General features: G+C 50.6%; 1 protein-coding gene across 7 annotated transcripts in view; it reads right to left on the bottom strand.

The window, feature by feature from the left end:
- Positions 1-7159: 7159 nt before the first annotated feature.
- The window catches only part of NUP98 (nucleoporin 98 and 96 precursor), a 44610-nt gene continuing 25137 nt past the window's right edge, over positions 7160-26632 (bottom strand). For 5 of the 7 annotated variants that reach the window (XM_077928007.1, XM_077928008.1, XM_077928002.1 and 2 more), the window contains 16 exons: positions 25482-25620; positions 25195-25372; positions 24601-24765; positions 23725-23901; positions 22784-22943; positions 21189-21615; positions 19874-20106; positions 18806-19075; positions 17800-17957; positions 17453-17596; positions 16811-16950; positions 15088-15309; positions 13724-13965; positions 12281-12435; positions 10648-10759; positions 7160-8577 (listed from right to left, as the gene is read on the bottom strand). In XM_077928007.1, coding sequence (XP_077784133.1) covers positions 8360-8577; positions 10648-10759; positions 12281-12435; positions 13724-13965; positions 15088-15309; positions 16811-16950; positions 17453-17596; positions 17800-17957; positions 18806-19075; positions 19874-20106; positions 21189-21615; positions 22784-22943; positions 23725-23901; positions 24601-24765; positions 25195-25372; positions 25482-25620 — 3140 coding nt within the window. In that variant the 3' untranslated portion in view covers positions 7160-8359. The remainder of the gene's footprint in view (positions 8578-10647; positions 10760-12280; positions 12436-13723; positions 13966-15087; positions 15310-16810; positions 16951-17452; positions 17597-17799; positions 17958-18805; positions 19076-19873; positions 20107-21188; positions 21616-22783; positions 22944-23724; positions 23902-24600; positions 24766-25194; positions 25373-25481; positions 25621-26632) is intronic. The other 2 variants (XM_077928005.1, XM_077928004.1) reach the window with 1 other exon arrangement.

The following is a 26632-nucleotide window of genomic DNA, read 5'->3' as shown; positions in this document are numbered from 1 at the left end:
AACAGGGTGCTCCCCTCACACGCAGGAAAGAAGGAGGAACCCAGAACAATGGCGCGCAACCCTATTCAAATACAGACATACCCTTAAGACAGGATTTGTGAAGGAAAAGACAATGGGGAGGCTTTTCCATTTTCCTTTGACCTTGCAGAGAAAACATTTGGTCAGTTTGGGAATAAAAACGGTTCCAGGTCGGTCTTCCTGTGCTGATCTATGTACGTGCTTGGTTGGTACACTTGTGAACATTTAACATATATCTAAGACCTCAGAATTCCTATCACAGGGTGTGGGTGCCAAAAGTTGCCTCTCAGTTGATGGCAATCGCTGCCTCCTGTGGGAGTGTTAGCGGAGAAAACTGAGGGCTCCCTTGGACAAAAAAACCAAGGACACCAGCCAGGAATACCAGAGCAAAACAGCAGCCAGTAGGCTTGGTCTTTATTGAAGGCTGTCGCGACAGGACTCCCACCTGCCACAAGGTGGAACAAGATGGAAGCCCCGAACAAAAGAGAATCCAAACTTTTATTAGCTGCTAATCCCCATGTTAGGGACGCGGGTAGCACTGTGGTCTAAACCACAGAGCCTAGGGCTTGCCAATCAGAAGGTCGGCGGTTTGAATCCCCGCGACGGGGTGAGCTCCCGTTGCTCAGTTCCTGCTCCTTCCCACCTAGCAGTTTGAAAGCACATCAAAGTGCAAGTAGATAAACAGGTACCACTCCGTCGGGAAGGTAAATGGCGTTTCCAAGCGCTGCTCTGGTTCGCCAGAAGCGGCTTAGTCATGCTGGCCACATGACCCGGAAGCTGTACGCCGGCTCCCTCGGACAGTAAAGTGAGATGAGCGCCGCAACCCCAGAGTCGTCCGCAACTGCACCTAATGGTCAGGGGTCCCTTTAATCCCCATGTTACACCCCCCCCAAACTACCTCACTAATACAGCATGGTTACATCATGAAAGGGGAGGTCTAGTGGCAGTAATCTGAGCATCCTGGACCCTGCCCCATGGTTCCCCTTGCCCTCCACCAAACACCCATCAGGTGTAACAAAAGAGATATTTACATTTCCCTGTTTCCCAGCCAAGTTAATCACACCCTTTTGTCTTCATCTGGGTTTGTTATTTCCGGAATGGCCACCTGTCTGGCACTCAGGTATCAGGATGCCAGGAATTATCCCTCAGACAGAGGGGCTGCTGAGTAGCTGAGCTCACATGTCTATAGGAATTTCTGGAGTTTTCCCAGTGAGCCAGTACATAGATACATTGAGCAGTGAATTCTTACATTTGGTATAGTGCAGCAAAGGCCCTTTGAATAGATAGGAGGAAACTGTGATGAAGTGTTTTGTGGGGACAAATCACAAAAGTCACAAAAGCGACTGTGCTGGTTTTGGTAGTGGGCTGCATGTGCGTGATATCTGCTGGAGGGGCAACCCCCGAAAAAACCTATACATAAATTCCTGCAACAGGAGGGAGTTCCATAGATTAACTCTGTCCTGCTGGATGAAGGACTTTCTTTTTATCGGTTCTGAATCTTCCCACATTGAGCTTCAATGGACGCCCACGAGTTCTAGTCTTAGGAGGGAGAAAAATGGTCCTCTCCCCATGGACAATTTTCATGTGACAGATGCCCCTCCCCATCCTCTGCTTAAAAACCCCCAAGGAAGGAGAGCCTGCCACCACTGGCAGAACATTCCACTGTGGAACAGCTCTTGCCACCAGAAAGTTCTTCCTGGTGTTTAGCCGGGATCTCCTTTCTTTGCCATTTGAGTCCATCAGAAAACAAACTGGCTCCATCTTCCACGGGACAGATCTCCAGAGTCGGACACAGGCTTGCCGTTGGAGGGAGGGAGGGGGTGTTTGGGATCCCTGGGGTCTTGTCCAGGGCCAATGGGGCCATCCCCCCCACACACACTCAGGCGCAGTGCGGCAAGACTCCGCAGGCCACCAGCTCTGGATTTCTTCCGCTCACCAAGCACGGGGGTCACATTCGCAGCCCTCTCCTGGGGCAGAATCGCGCAGAGGAGCGGCTCCAAAAGGGGCATTTGTCCGGGGGGCTCTTCTGAGCAGTTGCAAGCGCCCCTCCTCGGTGCCTTGCAGGGTTAAGGCATTGCACATGGGTGCAAAGACAGACTCCCCACATGGAAGCCCTGTGAACACGGCGTTCGTTCCACAACATGTGCAGAGAGGATCTCTTCCTGTGCTGCAGCCAAGACTTCCCGAGTGAGAGGGCAGCCGAGGGCAGCCTGAAGTAGCCCCAGTCAGCAGTCAGTATTATTATTATTATTATTATTATTATTATTCCACCTCTTCCTCCCAGGAACTCAAGGTGGTGAACATGGTTCTCCCTGTCCTCGCTTAACCCCAACCATGACCCTGAGAGGTAGACTAGGCTGAGAGGGAGAGGGACTGGCCCAGGGTCACACCCAGAGAGGTTTGTGGCCCAGTGTGGGGATTTGAACCCAGGGCCTAGTCCAACACTCTAACCACTACGCCCCGCTGCCTCTCACCCACAGAAGGCATGCTCTGCCTCCTTCCAACACAGTGGAGCTAGCCTGGAGTGCCCATCGTGCCACTTTTAAAAGGACAGTTTTCATCCAGCATTACTAAAAGACGGTTACGCCTCTATCCATTTTACAAGCAGGGAGACCGAGGCTGGGAGAGTGATTTAGAATCATTGAAACGTAGCGTTGGAGGGGACCCAGGGGTCATCTAGTCTGACTCCCTGCAATACAGAAATTGCAGCTAAATTTGCCCAAGGCTCCTTAGCGAAGGTAGGATTTGAACCCAGACCTTCTCTCTCTTCGCCAGATGGAGCCACCTACATTACTTGGACCCCACCGGCTCTCCCCTGTCGGCACCTGTCTCTTCCTCCGTTTTTTTAAGCTCCTAACAGGCAGGGGATGTTGCAAGATCCGTCCTTTCCTCGGTTTGAAAGTTTAATGACGGGTGTCCCATTTCCCTGGCAGGCGCGTCTATTGACATCTTGCAAGGTTCGCTTACAGATCAAGACACACACGTTTCCAGTCCCTAACCAGCTGCATTTCCAAAGCGCAGCCCGGCCTGCATTTCCTCGCAAGAGGGCGATTGAATTGCAATTTAGCTGATGGCAACTCCAGGACGCAAACTCTCCGGGGCCAAGTTTCTATGGAGCTGTTAGGACAAACCTCCCCGCCGTGAAAACAACTCTTTTCCCAAGTATGATCACAAAGACAAACGCACGGGTCCTGAGGAGGAGCAGGTAGAATTCTCTCCCAGGTGGGAGGTCAAATGCGAAACCTTAGAATCTGCAGCTGGCCTGGGAGGGGGGCAGGGGGGCAGCCGCTTGATCGAAGGCTTGCAATACTCCAGAAGGGAGCAGCCTTTTGCTTACGAGCAAAAGTCCTTCAAGCAAGCATCAGAGAGAGGGAAAGCAGAATAATTTCCTTGCACCACATTTGCGTGGCCCCTTCTGCTAATAAGCAGCAAAGAAGAACTCAAGGCACCATAAAGGAGAGGTGCAAAGCCTTTTGGAAGTCTTACCTGGCGCCAAGAGGAGACCCAGCAAAGAAGCAGAAAGGAGGAAGGTGCCCATCCAAGGATTTGGAGACATCTTCACCCTCGCCAAGGTGAACCTGGGGGGTGGGAGGGGGCGAATCTCGGAAGCAGCTGGAAGGAGGGCTTTAAGTCACCCGGAGAGCATGGCTGCGTGAGTCAGCGAGGAGAAGGCAATCCAGAGGAACCCTTTTTGCGTGCGGAAGGTCCAGTGCGTGTAAACTCTGTGCTGTGCAACTCAGGCTGTCTTTTCTTTGACAGCCACCGATGGATTTTCCTTACCTAGAGTGGAAAAAAAGCAGCCGGCAAACCGGTCGTAGGTGACATCAGGTGGAAGGAGCAGCCTCCGAGGTTGCAAATGAAGCTCTGGCAAAAGATCCGCCCTGCACAGCCAACCTAAGGGGTTGTGTGTGTGTGTGTGTGTGTGTGTGTGTGTGTGTGTGTGTGTTAAGGCAGCAGAGCCACGGCAGGTCAAGGTGAGTTTGGGTTTTGCTCATCAGCCTGTTTTAGACTGCAGTCGTCTGGAAGAAAGGGGCACAAAGGCCTCGCCGGCTGGTTAAACCAAACTGTGCCATCCGCGAAACAAAAGGGAACTTTCGTTTCCGAATGTGCACAATCATCCTGGAATCTCAGGTGTACAGCAACAGCTTGGTGGTCGTTCGGCATTCCACAAAAATCCAGTCTTTTGGCACTCACTGCAGAGGCCAGGTGACAATTATAGCAGGAAGTCTTCTGGACGCCTTAAGGCCCAGCAGACTGGCAGAGCGACTCCTCTGAAAACTGCGGGCCGCTGGACTGTGCCAACAGCCAGAGCGCCGGATGAGACCCAAGGTCTATCTGGTCCAGCATCCCCAGCGGATTTAGGGGAGCGTGACTGGTTCCGTCACACTGGGCATGGAGCCTTGAGGGCACCGCTGGGGATGCTGTGAGTATTATTCAGAAAGGAGCCAGAGAGGTGGGGAGGTGCCGAGTTTTGGCGAGGCATATGGTGGTGCAGAAATTTGAAACCCCTAGGTCTGCCTCTGCCACAAGGGCCTCTTCTGGGAAGCCCCCGGGCACCATGTGGAAGGAAAGTAGCTCTCTCCCTACATTTCAGGGGGTTGGACTTTATGACCCCTGGGGTCCTTTCAAGGGCTGGCTGATATCTGGTTTTCAGCCTTGCGATATATCACCAGCTAAACATCGGAATACACTGATGTGTCACGATGTCTGAAATAAGGGCGGAGCTATGTAGAGGCTAAGGGACGCGGGTGGTGCTGTGGTCTAAACCACAGAGCCTAGGGCTTGCCGATCAGAAGGTCGGCGGTTCAAATCCCCGCGACGGGGTGAGCTCCCGTTGCTCGGTCCCTGCTCCTGCCAACCTAGCAGTTCGAAAGCACGTCAAAGTGCAAGTAGATAAATAGGTACCGCTCCGGCGGGAAGGTAAACGGCGCTTCCGTGTACTGCTCTGGTTCGCCAGAAGCGGCTTAGTCCTGCTGGCCACATGACCTGGAAGCTGTACGCCGGCTCCCTCGGCCAATAAAGCGAGATGAGCGCCGCAACCCCAGAGTCGTCTGCGACTGGACCTAATGGTCAGGGGTCCCTTTACCCTTTACCTTTATGTAGAGGCTGGCTGGCTGTTTTTTTGCCACATTGTGATTTTTGCGCACGCAAACACATCATGATTCGCAATATAATGCCAGGTCAAAAATTATGAAACTTGTTATGGATATATCGCCCAGCCATATTGCCTTCCAGCTCTACAGTTCACTGTGTGGGATGTAATCCACTGGGAGCACAACAGCCCTTGTTTTGCTAGAGTGGACATGCAAAGGGAAAGTTTGGTCCAGCAAGTCGAACTTCCTGTTTCTCCTGGCCTGGGGCATCCTTCCTTACATGTGACCAGTAGGTGGGCCTGACCTTACCTGACCTAACAAAACCTCTAGTCCATGGGTAGGCAAACTAAGGCCTAGAGGCCGGATCTGGCCCAATCGCCTTCTGAATCCGGCCCGCAGATGGTCCGGGAATCAGCGTGTTTTTACATGAGTAGAATGTGTGCTTTTATTTAAACTGCATCTCTGGGTTATTTTTTTGGGCACAGGAATCCGTTCATTCTTTTCCCTTCAAAATATAGTCCGGCCCCCCACAAGGTCTGAGGGACAGTGGACTGGCCCCGTTTCGGCAAGTTTCTTTCCTTTTCATCCTGCGAACTTCCTGGACTGAACTGCTGGCTGCCAGCCAAGCAGTCCCCCAGGTAATCTCCCATATGGGGTAAACCTGTTTGTACATGTTTGTAACTTTAAGCCTGCCTTCAGGGTTCTCTCTGTTCTCTGCCTGATCCTTAGTAAAGGATCCTTAGTAAAACTACAGCGGTACCTCAGGTTAAGTACTTACGTAATTCGTTCCGGAGGTCCATTCTTAACCTGAAACTGTTCTTAACCTGAAGCACCACTTTAGCTAATGGGGCCTCCTGCTGCTGCCGCGCCGCCAGAGCACAATTTCTGTTCTCATCCTGAAGGAAAGTTCTTAACCCAAGGTAATATTTCTGGGTCAGCGGAGTCTGTAACCTGAAGCGTCTGTAACCCACTGTACTTTTTGTTACTTATGAGTAAGACTGGGGTGTCTTTCTTCTTTTAGGAGGGATTCAGGGGATCTTACCAGGAACATATTAGAACACATTTCAATCTGGACAAGCCAGATTGAATTGCTCATTGACTTAAGAAACTCACATGAGTTTGCAACCAGTTTCCGCTGCGTAAAAAAGGGGGAATGAAACTTGCTAGCGCAAGTTAGGAAGGATATTAATAATCAATATATCCTCTCCTGCCACCTTCAACATTCCCACACTATGATTCTCCCAGCAAGTGGTAGCAAGTGATGCTTCTGATTGAGGAGCTAGAGCATAACCATCATGAAAACGTAAGGTCCTGTTGCGTCCAGCTGAAGGCCATATAGCTCTGTCAGTAGAGCACGAGACTCTTAAAAATCTCAAGGTTGTGGGTTCAAGCCCCACGTTGGGCAAATGATTCCTGCATTGCAGGGGGTTGGACTAGATGCCCCCTTGTGCTCCCTTCCAACTCTATAATTCTCTGATCCTCTTCAGTTGGGGCAATGCAACCAATTTCTCTGAATCCGGAACTGGATTGGGATGATTTGTACTAAATCCAGACTTGAGGCGAGGCAGTTACAGAGTAGGTCACTACAGAGCAGTTACAAAATGGTCTCTGAAAAAAGACAGCCAGTCTTCAAAGTGTTGCAAATATTTCTTGCACCATATAAGGAGAATGCCAGGGTGGGGAGGAGAGCTGGACTTTGCTCATCAAGAGCTCTGGTTTCCAATCCCAGGCCAGAATCTCACCCAACTCTCTCCAGTCACAGTGTTTGATGGGAGGGCAAAGCCTGCAAGGCCTGAGGGCAGCAGCTCCATCGCCACTCATGATGCCCAGGAACGTATACAGAGCATAGCACCTTGGATGGTGGAAGAATACACAGCTCCCCTCGCACCCAACTCTTGTGCCTGCACCTTTCCTCCTAAAGAGGGACACACACACCCCGGAACGGAACCCTGCCCCCCTAGTTACAAGAGAGACCCAAGTCTGAGGTTGAGCCATTTGATTCTTAAAAGAGGAGCAGGGAAGGGAAAAAAGAGAGGCAATCAGGAAAATGCTATAAACTTTTTTTATTTTCTTATAAAGGTATTTCCAGAAAAACAGACAAGAAAATAATCTGGATCATTTATTTATAGTTTTCAATAAAAACCTTTACATAATCTTCATGCGTCACCACTTTGCTGGCATCCCCCCCCCCAATACATACACGCACACGCAGACACGCACTGCCTCCAGGGGTCCCACACAACAGGCCGCAGGGGCAGCACCCACACCAGGCCTCGCCCTGCCCTATGAGATTCAGGCAGACTGTCCACCCCAGGGCCCTGGAAGCTGCCAGCCAGCTTCCCAGCTCCGCATCTGGAATTCCCTTTCGGCAATATGATGAAACCACATGGCAAACACATTCAACATGACCATCTTGAACTGATTGGTTTGAGCCATTACCCCCCCCCCGCCCCCCAGCACAAAACCTAAAAACAGGTTGCGTCCCCCCCGCCCCAGCACTTCTTGCAAAGGGATTCGGCATGAAGAACAGGCGCAGCTCAGCTTGAAGACTCAAGCCAGTCTCCCAAAGCCAGGCTGACGGAAGGAGGGGGACCTGCCAGCCCCCTGCAAGGTTCAGAAGCACTCTGAGGTGCCACCCCAAGACAGGAAGCTGACATCACTGAGGGATTTCCCCCCCTGCAAGGATCAGCCAATGGTGTCATTTCCGGACAAAACCTGGCTGTGCCTCCACCTCCCTCTCTTCTTTGCAGAGGCCAGGCAGCACAACCCAGATCTGACTCAGCCCCATAAGGCACATGGGCAGCAGGGTCGACTCCACTTGTCCAAACCCAGCAGCGCAGGACACACTCAAAGCCCCCACCCCCTCCAAAAAAACCCAAACGAACGCTGACCAGAGCTCAGTTGAAATGGAGATTTGACTGTATACATACACACACACACTGATTATTTTGTGCCATCTGTAAGGTGCCTTGCTCTCTGCCCGCCACAGGTCCAGTGACCCCCACAGCTGGCTTCTGCTGCGGCAAAGGCTTTATTAACACTAGGAAGCGGGGGCGGGGAGGGAGGAGGTGTCCCAACACCAGAGCCCAGTCTCTGCACTTTGCCCCCTGTGGTGGCTGTGCAGCACCCCGGGGTGGGAAGGAGTTGCGCAGGAAGGGGACTGCCTACACCCCTGGGCCCTGGGGCCAAAGGGCAGACGAATCGTTCAAGAGAGGGCAGCTACGTCCAGGCGAGGAGGCAAGCTGCCCTCATTGCGCCACCACCGTCAGTTCCCGCAGGTAGCCCTGGGTGAGGCTACGCAGCTCCTCCAGTACGTAGTCCTCAGGCATGGGGAGGCGGCCGATGTGGGGGGCCAGCAGGCGCAGCGGCACTCTCTGCACGTCCGGGGTGGAGTCCGAGGTGGAGTCCGGAGGGTGCTGCAGGCTCAAAACCACGCGCAGGATGTCCACAATGCGCTTGGCCATTTCTGGGTGCGAGAAAGGGGCAAAACAGCAGAGGTTTGAGCGAATGAACGTATCAAAAAGCTTTGAAAAGTATTTACACAGTTGGGTTTGTTCCAGCAATTCCCCAGGGGAATGGACCTCCAACGAGAGAAGCCCTTGCATTTACCAGACACGAGTGGTCTAGTCTATGGTGTGCTCTTGGCTGACCTCAGGTTACAAGTGTAATATAATTTTTTTTATTAAATTTTCTGTTTTCCAATTTAAAATACTCATTTGTACATCCTTAAAATATCAATGACTTCCCTTCTTCTCTTTCCATGATTCATTTTACATATCATAAATCCCTGCATATTTTATAAAAACTATACCATTCAGTATTCCATTACTGCATCCATCAAAACTGATTTACACTGTTGAATTTATCTTAAGGCTGCCAGCATTTTCAGCGGTACAGGTTACAAGTGTAAATCACTGCTTTGCTAGATCCGACACAAAGGTCCACTCCTGTCTCTGAAACTGGTCACACCCCAGCTCAGAAATGGAGCCAGGAATGCAGCTACGATTCCTGCATTGCAGGGGTTTGGGCTAAATGGATCTCTCCAACTCTACGATTCTCAACTCTCCAACTGCAGAACCACAGAGAGCTATAGGGGACCAGCCTGTGCTGGATGCTGGAAAGCAGGGCTATAATAATAATAATAATAATAATAATAATAATAATAATTTATTATTTATACCCCGCCCATCTGGCTGAGTTTCCCCAGCCACTCTGGGCGGCTCCCAATCAGTGTTAAAAACAGTACAGCGTTACATATTAAAAACTTCCCTGAACAGGGCTGCCTTAAGATGTCTTCTGAATATCAAGTAATTATTTATCTCTTTGACATCTAATGGGAGGGCGTTCCACAGGGCGGGCGCCACTACCGAGAAGGCCCTCTGTCTGGTTCCCTGTAGCCTCACTTCTCGCAATGAGGGAACCGCCAGAAGGCCCTCGGCGCTGGACCTCAGTGTCCGGGCTGAATGATGGGGGTGGAGACGCTCCTTCAGGTATACAGGATCAGTAACATCTACCCGCCTAGAGCTTAAGGCTGTTAGACACAGCACTGATCTCAGAGGCAGCAGAGAGGGAGTCTTTGCGCTCATCTTTTTAGCTGGGAAAAAGCACCCCGAGTTGTGGCTGCAGGTGACAAGCGGAGCTTCCCCCAACCTCTCCCTACTTGGGAGGGGGCAGGTCAACAAGTTCTAAGCTGACTGCAGCTCCTTGCCAGGCAGAGCAGAGCACACATGGTCCAGCCAGCCACTCCTATTACGCATCAGGCAGGCACTGGCTCTTTGAAGATGAGAAAAGCCTTCAGCCTCTGAATTTACTTGAAGTTGGTTTTGCAGAGGTAATTGCTTTAACTGTTTTTATATCCGCAATCATTTGGCATTTGGAAATGCTTCACGGGAAGGGATCCATAAATGAAATAAAGGAACAGTAACAGTATACCTGAAGGAGTGTCTCCACCCCCATCGTTCTGCCTGGACACTGAGGTCCAGCTCTGAGGGCCTTCTGGCGGTTCCCTCATTGCGAGAAGCAAAGCTACAGGGAACCAGGCAGAGGGCCTTCTCGGTGGTGGCACCCTCCCATCAGATGTCAAAGAGATAAACAACTACCTGACATTCAGAAGACATCTGAAGGCAGCCCTATTCAGGGAAGTTTTTAATGTGTGACATGTTGATGTATTTTTAATCTTTGTTGGAAGCCGCCCAGAGTGGCTGGGGAAACCCAGCCAGATGGGCAGGGTACAAATAAATTATTATTATTATTATTATTAGTAGTAGTAGTAGTAGTAGTAGTATTACAATAAACCCCACATTTTGCAACATGCCCTGTGCCCTGCGTTGTTCCACAAGGCAACTGCAAACCACCAACATGGATTTGTGGTGTCACCTAAACCCCACACCACAAAAGCCTCCAGGTGCTGCTTTTTACATGATAGTGGCCATGAAGATTCAGAGAAGAATTATTGAAGTGGCCATGAAGATTCAGAAGAGAATTATTATTATTATTATTCTTAAAAGGGAAGGAAGCAGTGTTCCCACAGCCTTACCAGACTGAGCCAGCCTATCCTTGGCATTGCGGCACTGGAGCAGCTCTATCCTGTTGCAAAGGGACGTCACTTTAGTGTGCAGCTCCTCCAGTTCGTACCCAGAGCAATCCAGCTGAAAAGCAAATCCAGGAGAAAGGAGAAGCGTCACTCACTGGGGTGACAACAGCCCCGCTGGGGATCTTCCTCATTATTAAAATGTCTCATGCCAGGCTTCCAGAGGAATTTCCACGGGGCAGATCCCCCCCCCCTACCATCTCAAGGCAAGTGTTCACAATGGTGCATCCGATGGCCACCATTTGTATTCAAACAGCCCCCGGCCCGGTGAAGCCACCTGAAGCTCTTCTCCCTCCCAGAAATTCCTCAGATCACTGGAATGGGAAGCTGAGCCTCATGCGCCGTCTCTTCTGCTGCTTTGATACTCTGCTTAATGGAGAATGTGCCTGGAGCCTTATCAAAGGCTCAGGTCGTTAATCATCGTCAGAGGAGATTCCAAAGGCTCGACCGGAGGAGTAGCTCGGTCGTAGTGGAGATTTCGACAGGCCACACCCTCCCTTGGTAAGCCCATCTCCCTGCCAGTAGAAAACCAGCACGTCCAAAGGAACATTTTCCCCTTGGCATGCTAGCGGATTTATTTTTCACCTGCAGGGAATGTCTCAACACAGGAACATTCAGATGCTTTACTCCAGGGGTCAGCAAACTTTTTCAGCAGGGGGCCGGTCCACTGTCCCTCAGACCTTGTTGGGAGCCGGACTACAGGTGAAACTTGAAAAATTAGAATATCGTGGGAAAGTTCATTTATTTCAGTAATTCAACTTAAAAGGTCAAACTAATATATGAGATAGACTCATGACATGCAAAGCGAGATATGCTTCTACTTCTCAGAGGTCCAGTCCTGCTCTATTTGCAATCCTTGTTTTGCTCCTTGTTATTTCATTTAATATTCTAATTTTCTGAGATTGTTAATTTGGGGTTTTCATCAGCTGTACGCCATGATCATCACAATTATAACAAATCAAGGCTTGACATATCTCACTTTGCATGTCATGAGTCTATCTCATATATTAGTTTCATCTTTTAAGTTGAATTACTGAAATAAATGAACTTTTCCATGATATTCTATTTTTTCTAACCCAGAGGTGCATTTTAAATAAAAGGGCTCATTCTACTCATGTGAAAACACACTGATTCCCAGACCGTCCGCGGGCCAGATTTAGAAGGCGATTGCGCCAGATCCGGCCTCCGGGCCTTAGTTTGCCTACCCATGCATTACTCCCTATATTTTGAACTAGCTTCAACAGGGGCACACAGTGTAGCTTTCCCTGAATACACACGTCAGGCTCGATCAGTGTGTGACTGGGAAGAGGAAAATTCCTAAGAGAGCTCTCTGTAAGGGAGCAGGCAGGATGCAACAGTCTGGTGCGGTGATTAGAGTATTGGACTAGAACCTGGGAGGTTGGAGTTCATGTCGCCATGCAGCCATGATGCTCCCTGGGTGACCTTGGGCCAATCACTGCCTCTCAGCCTCCCCTTCCTCACAGAGCTGTTGTGAGGATTAAATGAGGGAGAAGCGTGCAAGCCCCTGGGAGTTCCTTGGGAGAATGCAATGACACCATCCTCGTCCTGAGTATGTCACCTGCTGAATCCTGTCAAGCATCTCAATGATCCGGATGTAGTCTAAGAAAACCAGCCCTGCAGTGTCCCAATCCTGGATGAGGGTGCTGCGCTCTGGAGCAGACAGGTCTTCCAAGAACCCTTTCAGATAGGTGTAGTTTTCGTTAATAATGGCATCTGAAAGAAGAAGACAGTGAGTGAGAGATGAACAAATAATAGAACTTCAACACTACTGTGCCTGGCAAAATGTTTGGTAAAACAGCAACTCGCCAGAAGGCAGGCATAGACACGACTTTCGGATGTGGGCAACATCTACGCCAAGAATGGGACACGTGGCATTCTGAAGCTGTGAGCAGGAAGAAGAAACACCACTAGGAGAGGGCACCTTTGCCTCCTGAGGGTGTCTGTTCAATTTGTAAGGAGGGGTGGAATCTAGAGTGTGTGTCCTTGGCTTTGGGCAACTGGGACGAATTAGGGATTCTGCTGGTTCACCACCTGCCTCACTGCCCAGAGATCTCACTGCCTTAGCTGATAGAACCAGTCTCAGAGGCGGTGTTGAGGACTCCTAAACTGATTTTCCACAGCCCTTTAAATTGGAGTTTTGGCACAGAAACTGCTTTGGTCACCCTGTATGACGACCTGTTGGGAACGAGACAGGGGAAATGGGTCTCTGTTAATTCTCCTCAACCTCTCAACAGCTTTTGATGCCAATGACTATGGGAACCTTCTGGAGCAGCCGTCAGAGTTATGGGGTGGGTGGCACCGCTTTGCGCTGCTTCTGGTCCTACCTGGGTAGTTATTTCCAGAGGGTGATGCTTGGGGAGTGCTCTTCAGCCCTGTGGAGCCTTCTGTGTGGGTTCCTCAGGGTTCAATTTTATCCCCTATGTTGAATAACATTCTATGGCTTTTGTGAGGGGGGGGGGGTTATTGAACTGCCTTTGTTTTATTATGCATTTTGTGTTTTCATTTTGTATATCTATGTTGTGAACTACCGAAGGGCAGCGTACAAATTTAATAAATACAGTAGTACCTCGGGTTACAGCCGCTTCAGGTCACAGAAGCTAAAGGTTACAGACTCCACTAGCCCAGAAATAGTACCTCGGGTTAAGAACTTTGCTTCAGGATGAGAACAGAAATCGTGCGGTGGCGGCAGGCCCCATTAGCTAAAGTGGTGCTTCAGGTTAAGAACAGTTTCAGGTTAAGAACGGACCTCCGGAACGAATTAAGTTCTTAACCTGAGGTACCACTGTAATAATGATAGAAGCCCCCTCCTTTTAGGAAGCAAGGCAAAATCCTACTGTGTGTTTACAGATTTTTTGGTTTTGGTAAAGGCAGTCCAAAACTCAGTTAGACACCCTGTTTACCGCCATCCCCCGGGAGAAGGAAGGAAGGAAGGAAGGAAGGAAGGAAGGAAGGAAGGAAGGAAGGAAGGAAGAAAGAAAGGAAGGAAGGAAGGAAGCCTTACCTGAAGCCAAGTGCCTGATGACCAGCCTGTGGCACTGATTCCAGTGCCCTGCCCTGAACAGGTAGAGAGCCTCCTTATGCTTGTCCCCTTCCATCCTGGCCCTCACGGCTTTGGCCTCGTGGATCCACTCTGGCGGCACACACAGCCTCTCCATCAGGAAGGCTTCCTTGCTCCACGACTCGGGCGTCTCCTGCAGCCTGCAGTGACGGTTCAGCAGCTCACGCACGGCTCTCTCTCGCACGCTGGTGGGAAGAGAAACGCTCTTTGTATGACCTTTCATAAAGCAGGAGGGTACAGCAATAGCTCTATGCTGCTCCTTGCCCCCAATTTACTGGGTCTTCAGTGGCAAAGCACACCTTTCACAAAGAGGTCTGAGGTTCCACCCCTGAGGCATCTCCTGTCAAAGGCTGTCCAGCGGCTGAGCTGTCAAAGTCCTTCCTCTGGCCAGGGCCCGGAAGAACCACTTCCTGCCACTCACAGTAGACTCTCCCAAGCTAGATGGAGGGACAGCTTAACTGTAGGCTCATCTGATCATGCCACCCACCCACCCCTTCTGCCCCAGGTTCCTCTCCAAGTTCCAGCTTATGAGAACTGCAGCTCCAAGCGCCTGGGGGAAGGACACCAGGTTGGGTAAGGCTGCCCCCAACATTGTGTAAGCAAGCGATAAAAGACTGTAGTACCAAAGGAACATGTGAATGAGCCATTACTGATCAATTACCCAATGGAATGAATCTCAGACACAGTCCTGTTCAAGTCCCTTCAAATATTCAGCTGCGTTATTAACTTGTGAGAAATGTTATATGATGCGCATGCATGTTTGAATCAGTTCTTAGAATATGACTCAAAAGGAAGAAAGGTTAATTTCTCTATTTCATTGAAAGATTCCAAAAGATTTTAATACAATCTTTGTTAAACAGGCTCACGTTTTAGAGAATACACTGGTACCTTGGGTTACAGACGCTTCAGGTTACAGACTCTGCTAACCCAGAAACAGTACCTCGGGTTAAGAACTTTGCTTCAGGATGAGAACAGAAATTGTGCGGCGGCAGCGGGAGGCCCCATTAGCTAAAGTGGTACCTCAGGTTAAGAACGGACCTCCAGAACGAATTAAGTTCTTAACCCAAGGTACCACTGTAATTTTTAAAAACTTCGTAGTACATCAGTGGGTGTTTTGTGAAAAACTCGTGCATGTTCAGAGCCCACAGGACTGTTAAATGAGAGTAGATCATAGTCTACCCCAAAGAGGATGCCACCATTTCCAATAGCATGATACTACATTTCCCTTCCTCCTGTGGGAAGAAATCCGATAAAACCCTCCCCCCCACTAAACAGCCCTACAAGACAAAGGAGGGCTGCACACTCACTTTGCACTGGGGGTGTGAAGAAGCACAAAGACGGCCCATTCCCACAGCCCCTCGCTCTCCAGCTGGGCTGCAAAGCTGGCGTTCAGCACTCCCTGGCATTGCTCTGAGAGGTGGGTGTAATTTAAGGCACGCAGCACTTCCCACAGGTGCCAGCTGAGGCGGTAGTCCAAGGGGTCTGCTGTTATGCTCTTCGGGTCAAGCAGCTGGTGGAGATCGTAACACCTGCAAGGGAACACGAGGGAGGAAGGAAACAGCATAAGCAGGCTGGCCAAAGCGGGGTCCACACTCCAGTTCACAGTGGTGCACGCCGAAATAATTTCCAAGGAAGCAGAAGGGTCTGCAAGTCCAGGCCTAAGGGACAAACCGGGGCAAACACTTTGGGGGGAAATGACCTTTCATGAGACTAGCAGGACTGCCCACAGCCACATGAAAGACAGAAATCATTCCCTGGCACCAATGCATCTTCCTCTCTCCCTCTCCGCCCCAATACTGAATTTTGAATGAGCCATAGAGACATTCCAGTGTTAGGCCCAATATCCACTGGATAGGAATCATAACTAGAACTCTTAAGCTGGGGATGACAAAGAAGCAGTGTAGATAAACTAAATGCCCACCACTGTTCTAGGGTCCTGGACTTCAGTATCCCCCTCCACACAATACAGTGGTGCCTCGCAAGACGAAAAGAATCCATTCCGCGAGTCTCTTCGTCTTGCAGTTTTTTCGTCTTGCGAAGCAAGCCCATTAGCGGCTTAGCGGCTCAGCTGATAAGCGGCTTAGCGGATCAGCTGTTAAGCGGCTTAGCGGCTCAGCTGTTAAGCGGCTTAGCGGCTCAGCTGTTAAGCGGCTTAGCGGATCAGCTGTTTAGCGGCTTAGCGGCTTGGGGAAAAGGGGGGGGGGGAGGAAAAAAAACCTGCAGGAACTTGCAAGACATTTTCGTCTTGCGAAGCAAGCCCATAGGAAATTCGTTTTGCGAAGCACCTCCAAAACGGAAAACCCTTTTGTCTAGCGGGTTTTCCGTCTTGCGAGGCATTGGTCTTGCGGGGCACCACTGTATATACAGGAGAGGGGAGGGAAAGGGGTATTGTACGTCCCATGGCTGTTTTGACAGGCACACAACTTTCTGTTTATGTCCCCCCCCTTCCCCCACCACGCATACTTTTAAAAAACACTTTAGAACATAAGAACACGAGGAGAGCCTGCTGGACCAGACGGGTGGCCAATCTTATTTCACAGCTATCTCACAGTGGCCAACCAGATGGCTGTAAATTGATTTGGGACTTTTTAAGCAGGATGCTTACCATTCCTCTTCTCCCAGACCTTTGGCTAATTAAACCATCTATGGTCTTTTAAACTGGGTGTGTGTGTTATTGCTTTCATTTGTTACTATGGTATTTTTGTGGCATGTATTTTCAAATTGTAAACCACCCTATGACCCTCGTATGAAGGGTGGCATAGAAATTTAATAAACAATAATGACATCAATGATGGTATCTGGGGAGCTCCTCCCTGCAGAGTGGGAAGAAACCAGGATCTTCTTGTCAGGTCACCACATTTGCAGCATAACCTGAGTTCACAAGGAGGAAAGAGATTCCGGAGGGACAGCCTTGTGAAGTCTGTTGCAAAGGGTCTTGTGTCACCTTAAAAGACCAAAAGATTTACGAGAGCTGAATATCTGCGGAGCAGAGTCCGCCTTCAGCAGATGCAGGAAAACAGGAAGAGTTACCTATCACTGTACAGCTTTAGCAGGTGAAAGCACACGTCTCGGAGTGGGTGCTGTTGATCGCCTTCCTCAATCACACAGCCTGAGCCTTCCAGATACGGAGGCAGTGGAGAACAAGCATACTTCTCTCCCTCCGAGGAGTCCTGCAAACACAATACCAGAAGATGAGGGGAAGCAGCTGGAGGAAGAAGGAAAGGCCTCTCTCCTGCGTATGCCTGTTCCAAGGAGGCACTGGAGAGACGTTGGGGTGGGGAGCTGGAAACTGAGCTGGATCCTTCTCTCTCCCACCATCCCTTCCCCCAAGGCAAGTTTGACAGGCGGGGAATGGCTGCCAGTTCTACACGTCCCACAGGATCAGAGGCAGCAGGAGGAGAGGGGGGCCTGCTCTCACGTCCTGCTAATGGGCTTCCGGTGGGGGTCTCTGGGTGTCCCTTGTGGGAAAACAGATGCAGACCTAGACGCAGACATTTAGTCTGTTCCAGAACATCTGTGATGTTCCTGCATATGCCAAAGGGAGCTCAGCAGAAGCATAGCACATCATCCTGTCCTTCCTTCAGGAGGCAGCAACAGGCCGGAGTGCCTCAGCTCTAGGGATAGGGCTCAAGGCTGGCCCTCTGGCCAAACAGGACTGCGACTTCCGCCTACCTGGAATGCAGCTTCATACATGCTGAGGGCCTTGGAAAGAGGCGCTGTAGAAGGAAGCAGGTACCAGAGGTGGATGGCGAGAGAACGCTTCCAATCCAGATGGGCACAGATGTTGATGCTCCTCCTCTCTGACAAATGCCACACCTGCAGAAGTGAGGGAAAGGGCCGAGGCAGAGAGTCAGTGTGGGCCAGGCACAGAGCCCAACACAGTAGCTTTGCTGTGCAAGAGGGACACCCACAGAGGCTCGCTGGCCTGGTGACGGCGTTGTGTGTACATGTTACCCTCTTAACGCAAGTGGCCGAGCAGTGCCCAGGGTTGACAAGAAAGCCCAGGCTCCGCAACTCACCGGCTTGCCAGCTAAAAGGGCAAAGATGTGCAGCCTCTCCTCCTGGATGAAGCAGTCCGCCTGGAGCTGATGCCAGTCTGCCAGCTGCATGGCAAGGAGCTCCCGGACATCCTGGCTCCCTGCCAGCTGCGAGAGGAGCAGAGCCAGCCGGTGGTCCCCTGTAATGCAACAGCAGCGCGTCAGAAGAGACACAAACCCCAGTGAGCAGCCTCTTCTGAAATGTGAACTACCTGGACCCAGGGACGGGCTTGCTTGGCCAAAAGATGGCAGCAGTGCAGACATTGGTGCTCTAGCACATATTTTGGAGGGGGAAGGACCACGCTGACTTAGGCAGAAAATAACTGCCCATAGGAAAACCAAGTCCAGCTACATGATAGATGGCTTCTTGCTTGGGGAGTGCTGCATGTAGCCCACCCCTAATATCATCATCAAGGATCGGTTCATTTAAGCCTGTTGTAAGGCAGGGGTTTTGCTTTTGGTGTTGCTCACCTAGAAATTCAAGAAGCTGATCTAGTTGGGAAGACACACCCAAATCCCCTTCCAATCCTTTTCTAGGGAGCAGCTAAAGCAGAGAAGAATGAGGGGTGAAGAGTTTACAATGGAACTCTGCATTTCCCTCCTACCAGCCCTGCAGAAACAATCAACTTCCTCGGGCCAATGCTCTTTGCTATGCTGAAGGAAGCCAAATTTATGTCAAGATGCGGGCAAAGGAGAGCTTTCCTCTTGGCGCTGGCAATTTCCAAGGAACAGACAAGCACCTTTCCGCAAGCCTGGGCCTTCATGCAGGGAAACCCACTACTAAGCCACCTACTTCTCTCCTGAGACTCCTCACTCTGGAGGCAGAAGGGCCTCCAATACCCTGACCACAGGAAGGGACAGCCTGTAATTCAAGATTCTGCCTGCTGCGCCCTCTCCAGGCAACCCGCTAAGCAGCACCATTTCTGCACACGGGAACCAGCAAATTCCTTATTAGATCCTGGGTCCAGGTGAAAAGCCGCCGTCTTACCAGAATGTTGCGCCAGCCGGCAAGCTTCGCTGATCTGCTTCCCAGTAAGGTAGCTGAAGACGGCCTGGGCGGGACTGTCGTTTTGGGCGAGCGAGACCTCGTTCTTGATCCGCTCAGCAGCCGTTTGCGACAGCCAGCGGGAGAAGGCTCTCCGGCGCTCCAGAGCAAGGACGTACTCCGTGGGCTCATCCAAGCGGGCCTCCAGCTCCTTCAAGTGGCCCCAGAGCGCCTCACACAGGGTCCACACCAAGCACCAGTCTTTCACTGCAGCTGGCGAGAGGGCAGAGAGAGATCAGCACATGACCCTGCAGGCCTGCCTTGTGCTATCCCATAATGCAGCCGCAAACAGGGTCCCAGCCACACACATGCAGCAGGGGGGGCTCCTAAGGCCATTCCACCCTTACCCCACACTGTAGCTTAAATTCTGGACTGTGCACTGCCACCTCTGCTCCGTCAATCACCTGCCACTCTCTGCTTGTGGCCAGCTGTGATCTGGACCATAAAGGTGAGGCCAGAAATACCCAGTGCCACCCAGTCACCTTGGGCCTTCCAAATCCAATTCTATGAAGGCACCAAGGGTCCGCGAAAGCTTACGCCCGATCCTGCCAAGATGCTGAAGTTCTCTCATTTTGGCCCCTTGAAGTTGCATCCACAGCAAGAAAGACCAAGGAGTCCCCTGTTCCTAGCACCCACCCGCTCTCCATGCATCACAGCTTGGGAGGGCCACAGCAGCTGCTGGAGACAGCAGGAGGCCGGCCTGTTACCAGAACGCCCTGCCTCGCTGTGTCTTCCATGGTAATTCTGCTCTAAAACAGGTGCTGGGGCGTGAGCCCATGGTGGGACATGGGAATGGGACATGGAAAGGTGCTAAGCAGTGATTCAATGCCTGCATGTACCATCCACCGCTGGCCAAGGCAGAATTGCCTCTTCACAGCCACAGGACAGAGCAGACTCTCTTCAAAAAGCTGGTTCAAAAAGCCCTCCCTCAACAGGACAGCAGCTCAGCCTGACATTTCCAATGCCTCCACCCCCCAATTCCTTTTCTTTGGCATCCAGTTTTGTGCCCACCTTCTTCCCTTTCTTCTGGGTCTGCAGACGTCTCTGTTGCCCACCGGGCATACTCATGGATAGCAGCTACGCCAGGGTTGGGGGTCAGGAAAGGGCACGGCTCATCCATGTGGACAGTGCTCTGCTTCAGCTTGATCTCCAGTGGAACAAGGTACGAGTCTAGGTCCTCGCCAGCTGCCTTTCCTTCCAAGCTCAGCTTCTCCACGTGAACCTTAAAGGGAGACTCCGAGAGCCTGCAGAGGCATCGGGAACACAGATCAAGGGAGATGAGTGGCTCTGTCACGGCAATATTCAATTATTCAAAAATAAACACAGGCTGCCTTTCTAAATAATATGCCCTCAAGAAAGCTTACAAATTAAGCACAGCTTCAAAAGTTTAAGCATGGGGTAAGTAGGTGGTGGGAAGCATTTTCTCAAAGACACCCACATTGCTTCTCCGTTTGTAGGTTTATTCACAAACATCCATTGGATAAAGCAGCACAGAATTCCAGCCAGACCATTAGCTTAAAAGGAGCACCATAGTGAGAAAATATTCATCATGCACAGGCCCTATGCATTGAAAGAGGACAAGGCGGCAAACTCAGCAGTTTCCAACCGTTATAACCAGAAAGCTTTGCTAGAGGAGCCAAGTGATGCCAAGGTGCTGAGAGAGTTGCCTCTCTGTATTATTGGACAATGGCAATTTCTACCGGAAGAGACTAATATGCCCAGGTCCTGAAAAAGGCTTCTGTTATGCTGCAAGTGAGCTCAGAACAAGGTAGGGAGAGGGAACCTGCTCTGCTAAAGGAAGACTCAACTGCTTTGGGGTTTTCTTAACACCCCCCCCAAGCAATACATGATTTTTAGGAAATACAGTGGTACCTCAGGTTACAGACGCTTTGGGTTACAAACTCCGCTAACCAGGAAGTGGTTGCTCCAGAGGATAAGAATGGAAATCACACACAAGCGGTGCAGAGGCAGCAGGAAGCCCCATTAGCAAAAGCACGCTTCAGAGTCAAGAACCGTTTCAGGTTATGAATGGACCTCTGGAACGAATTAAGTTCTTAACCCGAGGTACCACTGTAAACAAAAACCCAGGGCAGGAATGACTGCTCTTGCAGTGCAGCCGAACTCCAGATACCAAGTGCAGCAGGCTGAGAAAAGGGCATGAGTTTCCCCACCCACCCTCTAGGGTGAACAGGTAAGAAGAAATTAGTCCTGCCTCTGTGGCAAAAGCCCACATCAGTACAAACTAGACTAGCCAGCTAGCCACATAACTCAGCTCACTGCATAACACCTCAGAAGACTGATATTTAAGAACAGAATGAGATCTCACTGTTTAGGAGCAACAGGCGTTGGCAAGAATCCATATTCCATGGACTCGTTGCGGAGATCTTCTGGCTCGCTCAATGTGCTCAGCTGCTCCCCGCTGTGGACAAGGATCTGGTTGGGCCCCCAGCCGACACGGAAGGAGCGTCCCATGAAGAGGGCCATATCCTTCAGCAGCCTTCCTTTCCCATAGGTGACAGACTTCTCCAGAGGCACCAGCTCAGGGTGCCTGCGGACGCCCACTGTTTTCAGCGGCATGTCAGGCTCCAGGCTGGGCATTGTGAATGCGCCGGTCAGCGGAGAACCGACGGACCAAGGCGGGGCAGGAAGAGCGCTGGCCAGCAAGGAAGTCCTTGGACTGCGTCTGTCTTGGAGGGAAGTAGTTGGGACGCGTAAAGATCCGCCCGAGAGTCTTGACTGCAGCAGCCCACCAACTAAGGAGAAGGAAGGAAGGCCTTGATTAGGAAGGCAAGACTTCTAACAGATCACCATTCTAACACCCCACCCACCCACTCAAAAGCATGCTTCTGGACGCAAGTGTGCTGCCTTCCGGTGGCCAGAGGGAAGGTTGCAACATGCCTACTGCTCCCCAATTCATGTCCCTGTCAGGACTCGGACAGCAGCATTTCAAACCAGCTGAAGCTTCCAGGCCTTCATTCAAGGCCAAAAGTTACGAGTCACAATCTTCAATGAATGATTGGTTCAGACCTGTCTGTACATCACCTTATCTCGCAGCTTTACGGGTGAATGGACTCCACGGAAAAGACTGAAGTTACCTATGATGCGTTAGTTGTCACTCTGGAATCTTAAACCTCGAGTTTCCACAGCAACATGTGAGGAACCCTTATGAGAGCCCCATAGGTTTCATCCTGAACTTTGCTCAGGTTGTGGGATCATGTCACTTTGCTGGGGTCGTGTGCGTTAATGTCTGTCTATGTGCAGAAATGGTATATCCAGCACTGCTCTGGGATCCCACACACTCCTGTCTGGTTTTCTTCAGGGTTGGTGAGCCCTGGATCCACCCCACTCCTGTTCTAAACTGGTTGCAATGTGTGGGCTTTCCCCTAAGTGGATCCCAAATGCTCCCCCTGGTTCAACATTAGAGCAGCCAGAATAATACATCAAAGAACATAGGATTTGTAAACTGACTAATACAGACTGGTCACTGGTGTCTGCAGTGACACTTTGTGCTGTGAAAAGCCCAAAGGCCTCACAACTCTGTTTAATGACAGATCACATCCCCCGAAGTGCCTGGGGTGCCTTAGGGGGGCTTAATCTCCCCCACCCTCCTCAAAATGCTTCCTTACTTCTTTTACTTAATTTACTGGACACCATTCCAAAAAGTCTTAAAAGTGGCTCATACACAGTAGGAAAGTTCACAGAGCACTACTCAACAAACATCGAAGTCTTGGAAATGTAGCATTAACCGATTTATTTTTAATTTAATCCCAAAGGCCAAGCAATGAGAGGAACTGCCTTGCAGCGATGTGCTAAGCATAATGTCAGATTAGCCTCAGAAAATCTGTCCCAAGCAGAGCTTAGCGTTTAAGAACCGTAAGAACCCCCTTGGCGCCAGCACGAAGACCGGGGTTCTTACTGTACCTGAGGGGCGGCTCTTGCGTCCTCGCATCAAGGAGGAGATGGGAAGCCTGGGGGAACAGAGGTCTTGGGATGTGTCCACTGGTGCAGCTTGCTTGCCAAAACGGTGGTCAAGGATCAGGTCCAGGTCCTCCTCATCCACAAGCAAGGAAGCTTTCATGATCTGGAAACAAGTACAGAGCAAGGTCATCATACATTACAGGGGACTTTTCAAAAGATGAAGGTTTTGTTTTTCCCCTCGTGTGCTTATTCAATATCCACTGACATAACAATGCGAAAAGCAAGATATAAAACCAATGAGTTAAAAGGGAACCTTTGTCCAGTTACTGTAAATGGACCTTTTAGTTTGCTGACATTCAGAGACCCCCAGTTTGAGGGCTGCATCTTCTGACTGGTCCAAAGGCAGGGCATGTGACTTGTAAATCTGTTCAGCAGGGGTGGGGAAGCCCTGGCATGGAGGCCGATTCTGGCACGCTGGGAGTCCAATTTGGCCTGTGAGGCCCTCTACCCCAAACCACCCACACCCACTTCTTTCAGATGCTCAAAGAGAAGCCCAGGGATGCTGCACTTGGAGCCCTGATGGTCAGAAATCCAAAGCTCAGGGCCTGGTGTCAAAGCGATGTCAGAGGGGCAGCCCTGCCCACCTGCCAAATCTGTCCCACTTGGGATGGGGAGAGCAAGATCTGTCCTGCTGCCCAGAAAAGGCAACTTTGGCCAACCTGATGCCTTCTAGATGTACTGAACTACAACTCCCATCAGCCCCTGCCAGCACAGCAAAGGAGAATCCATGGTGACATGACAGAAGCAAACAGATACAGGCCACAGAAGGCTCAGAGAAGAGTGAAGAGCAGGTGTACCCGGTTATAGGAACAAGTGGTGAGGTCCGAATCCAAGACCAAAGGAGGACCCTACCAGGCAAGCAACACAAACGAGGAGGGGCTCACCTGCAGTGTGTGAGGGTTGATGTCCAGAGAGGATGCAATGTGTGCAGAAGCTGGCACTGGTTCCTGCTCCTCCGCAAAACTCTCTTCCGCGGCCAAGTCCTGGGCCGGCTCCTGAGTGATGTCTGCCATGTCACTGTCAAATTCCACAGCCTTCCCAAGCTGCTCAGCGTCTGGGCTCTGCAGGCATCAGGAGTTAAGAGGCAATGCAATACAGGTCCAAAGCAGCGGAGCCTGTAACTAACTTCTGCTAGGAAAGATCAACAGAGCCCAGGCCTCCCACCCCACACAGAGCAGCTGCTGAGCTGGCAAAGCAAGTATCATGTAGGACTGGAGACAGAGACCAGGGTGGCAAGGCCATGTCACAATAGGCGGTGTTAGGCTGGCATCATCATGGCTCTTCCACTAAACCGAGTTCCAGGCAGGCAGAGGGAACGAGGCCAACTGTGGAAACCTAAGCTGCTGAAATTCTGACCTTTTCCTTTGTTTTGTATCTTGCCCTTCCTCCTGGAGCACAGGAGAGCCAAAACAAACCCCTTTCCTATACATGCTGCTTCTAGACAAGCAACAAGGCTCACCTGCCCTCTTACATCCTGGATCATCAGGACCAGAAGAGAGAAATTCAGCTAGCTTTGTGGTTGATTCATTAAAATTTGGGGGAAATACTAAAAATGATGCAGCAAGAAAATGAAAAAAGAGAGAATTTCAGCCAGCCACTCTTGTGCCTTTTCTTTTCTTCATCAGCAGCAAGGAGAGGATGACCAATTTTTGCTTTGGGCAGGGATGGGCGCGGGGGGGGGGGGGGGAGAAAAAGAAGAACCCCTGCACTTAAACTTGGTCAAAGCCATAGGCTCCAGTTCACATCTTTCTTTCCCTTACCTTGGAAGGAGGTGCTGGTTTCCCACCTAGAGCCATTTGCTGAGACGCCAACAGGCCCGGCGGGGGCACTTGAGCCGTTTTCTGTTTCTTCGCCTCAACTTTCGATGGGTGCTCCTCATCTTCCTCATCAGAATCTTGCAAACCGTATTTTGAGAAGTGAGCCACCTGGACAGAAACCAAAGCCAGCATAGGTGATGGCCTGAACCAGTAGCTTGTGGACATCAGTAAGTGAAGATAATATCCTGCCTGTCAAGTTATACTGGTGGCCGGGACACCAGAGATGGGGAGCCTGCAGTTGATACTGGGCTCCAGCTCCCATCTGCTGCAGCCAAGAATGGCACCAATGGTTCAAGATGATGGGAGCTGGTCTGACAACATCCTGGGGGGGTAGGGATGCAGAGAAGACGCACAGGCTCCCCATTCCTGAGAGGAGGAGTTGCCAAAATGGGGTAGTTGGAATTTTGTGCAAACAATAGTGTAAATTTGCAATTATCCCTGCCTTTGGAGTGTGCCTTAAATTTTTCCAGGCCAAGGAAAGAAAAAAAGCTTTGGTACAGAAGCTGGTTCCATTTACTTATAAACAGCTGTTCTTACCTTGAATACCCACGAACCAGTTTCAGAGCGGTACTCCTTGAACTGGGCACCCTGCTTCCGGGAGACGGCCTCCAGCCTGCCTTCGTAGTTCATTTCGGTTAGCCGTTCTGGGCTCTTTATCAGGCAACGCGAGGTTTTGTCAGTGGGCCAAACACCATCCAAAGTGACCTCAGCTCTCCTGTTAAGAAACAAAGATGGTTGGGAGGCCGGAGAGGCAAACACTCCTAACAGATGAACTAGCGTGTTCACGGTGAACGTGAGCCAACGCTGGGTCGGTCTGTATTTACCTGTTCAATCCTTTCCCAATGGGTGGCTTCTGTTCATCATCTGGGTAGACAATCACTTCTTTCCGACGGATGTGCACAATCTCATCCAGGTTCAAGTTAGTCAGGTTCACTTCGCCTTCAAAGTAGATTGAGCCGTAGCCTAAGGGGGAGATGAACAGTTTAGATGACAGCCCCTTCCAACTCTACAATTCTATGATCTCAGCATCAGCTTAAACCGGAGTGCTGCTGCAACAAAGCTATGGAAGCTCATTGGTCAAGTGTGCGCAATCACCAGAACCGGGAGTGTCTTAGAAATCTATGCGAGAAGCACACAAGCTGCAGCAGGAGCCTGGCGGCAACTCCCAGAAAGGTCTATGGGGGACACACACCTAAACCAGCCCCTGACCAGTTAACGCCGCAAATCAGGTTTTGCAATCATGTACTTGGGAGTGTCATTTATGCATCCAAACAACTTTTAATTTGTGCACATTGTGTGCAGCTTTGTAGTCTGTACTGTAGATCCCTGTTACTGTGATCACATTCAAGAACTGCTGGGTTTAAGCGCATGTACACTGCATGTGTTGCAATATACCAGGGGTAGGCAACCTAAGGCCAGGGGGCCGGATGCGGCCCAATTGCCTTCTAAATCCAACCTGCAATCAGCCCGGAAATCAGCGTGTTTTTACATGAGTAGAATATGTGCTTTTATTTAAAATGCATCTCTGGGTTATTTGTGGGGCATAGGAATTTGTTCATATTTTTTCCCAAAATATAGTCCGGCCCCCCACATGGTCTGAGGGACGGTGGACCGGCCCACGGCTGAAAAAGGTTGCTGACCCCTGCAATATACTACTACTACTACTACTACTACTACTACTTGAGGAAAGATACTGTGGGGACTCAACCTCTAGGACTAATATCCAACAACCAGATTACTTGAAATGCTTAGGGGGAATTCTTCTGACCCTTCCTGACAAAATGAGGGCATGAGCTTGAGGGACTTCCCCCCCTCGTCAACACACAGGAACCTTTAGAGCAGACTCCGGAAAACTGTTGTGTGAATGGCCTGAGTGATCCTAGAGACATGCCTAGTACTTTAACCATGTTTCAATGGCCTGAATTTTGCTCCTCTTGAGCTAGGTAGTTACTTGACCTTCATCCAGGTGGGACTT

This window comes from Podarcis muralis, chromosome 4, assembly GCF_964188315.1.
Source record: "Podarcis muralis chromosome 4, rPodMur119.hap1.1, whole genome shotgun sequence".
NCBI lineage: Eukaryota > Metazoa > Chordata > Lepidosauria > Squamata > Lacertidae > Podarcis > Podarcis muralis.
Note: the sequence above shows the minus strand (reverse complement) of the source record. Positions and strands in the feature narration are given on the sequence as shown.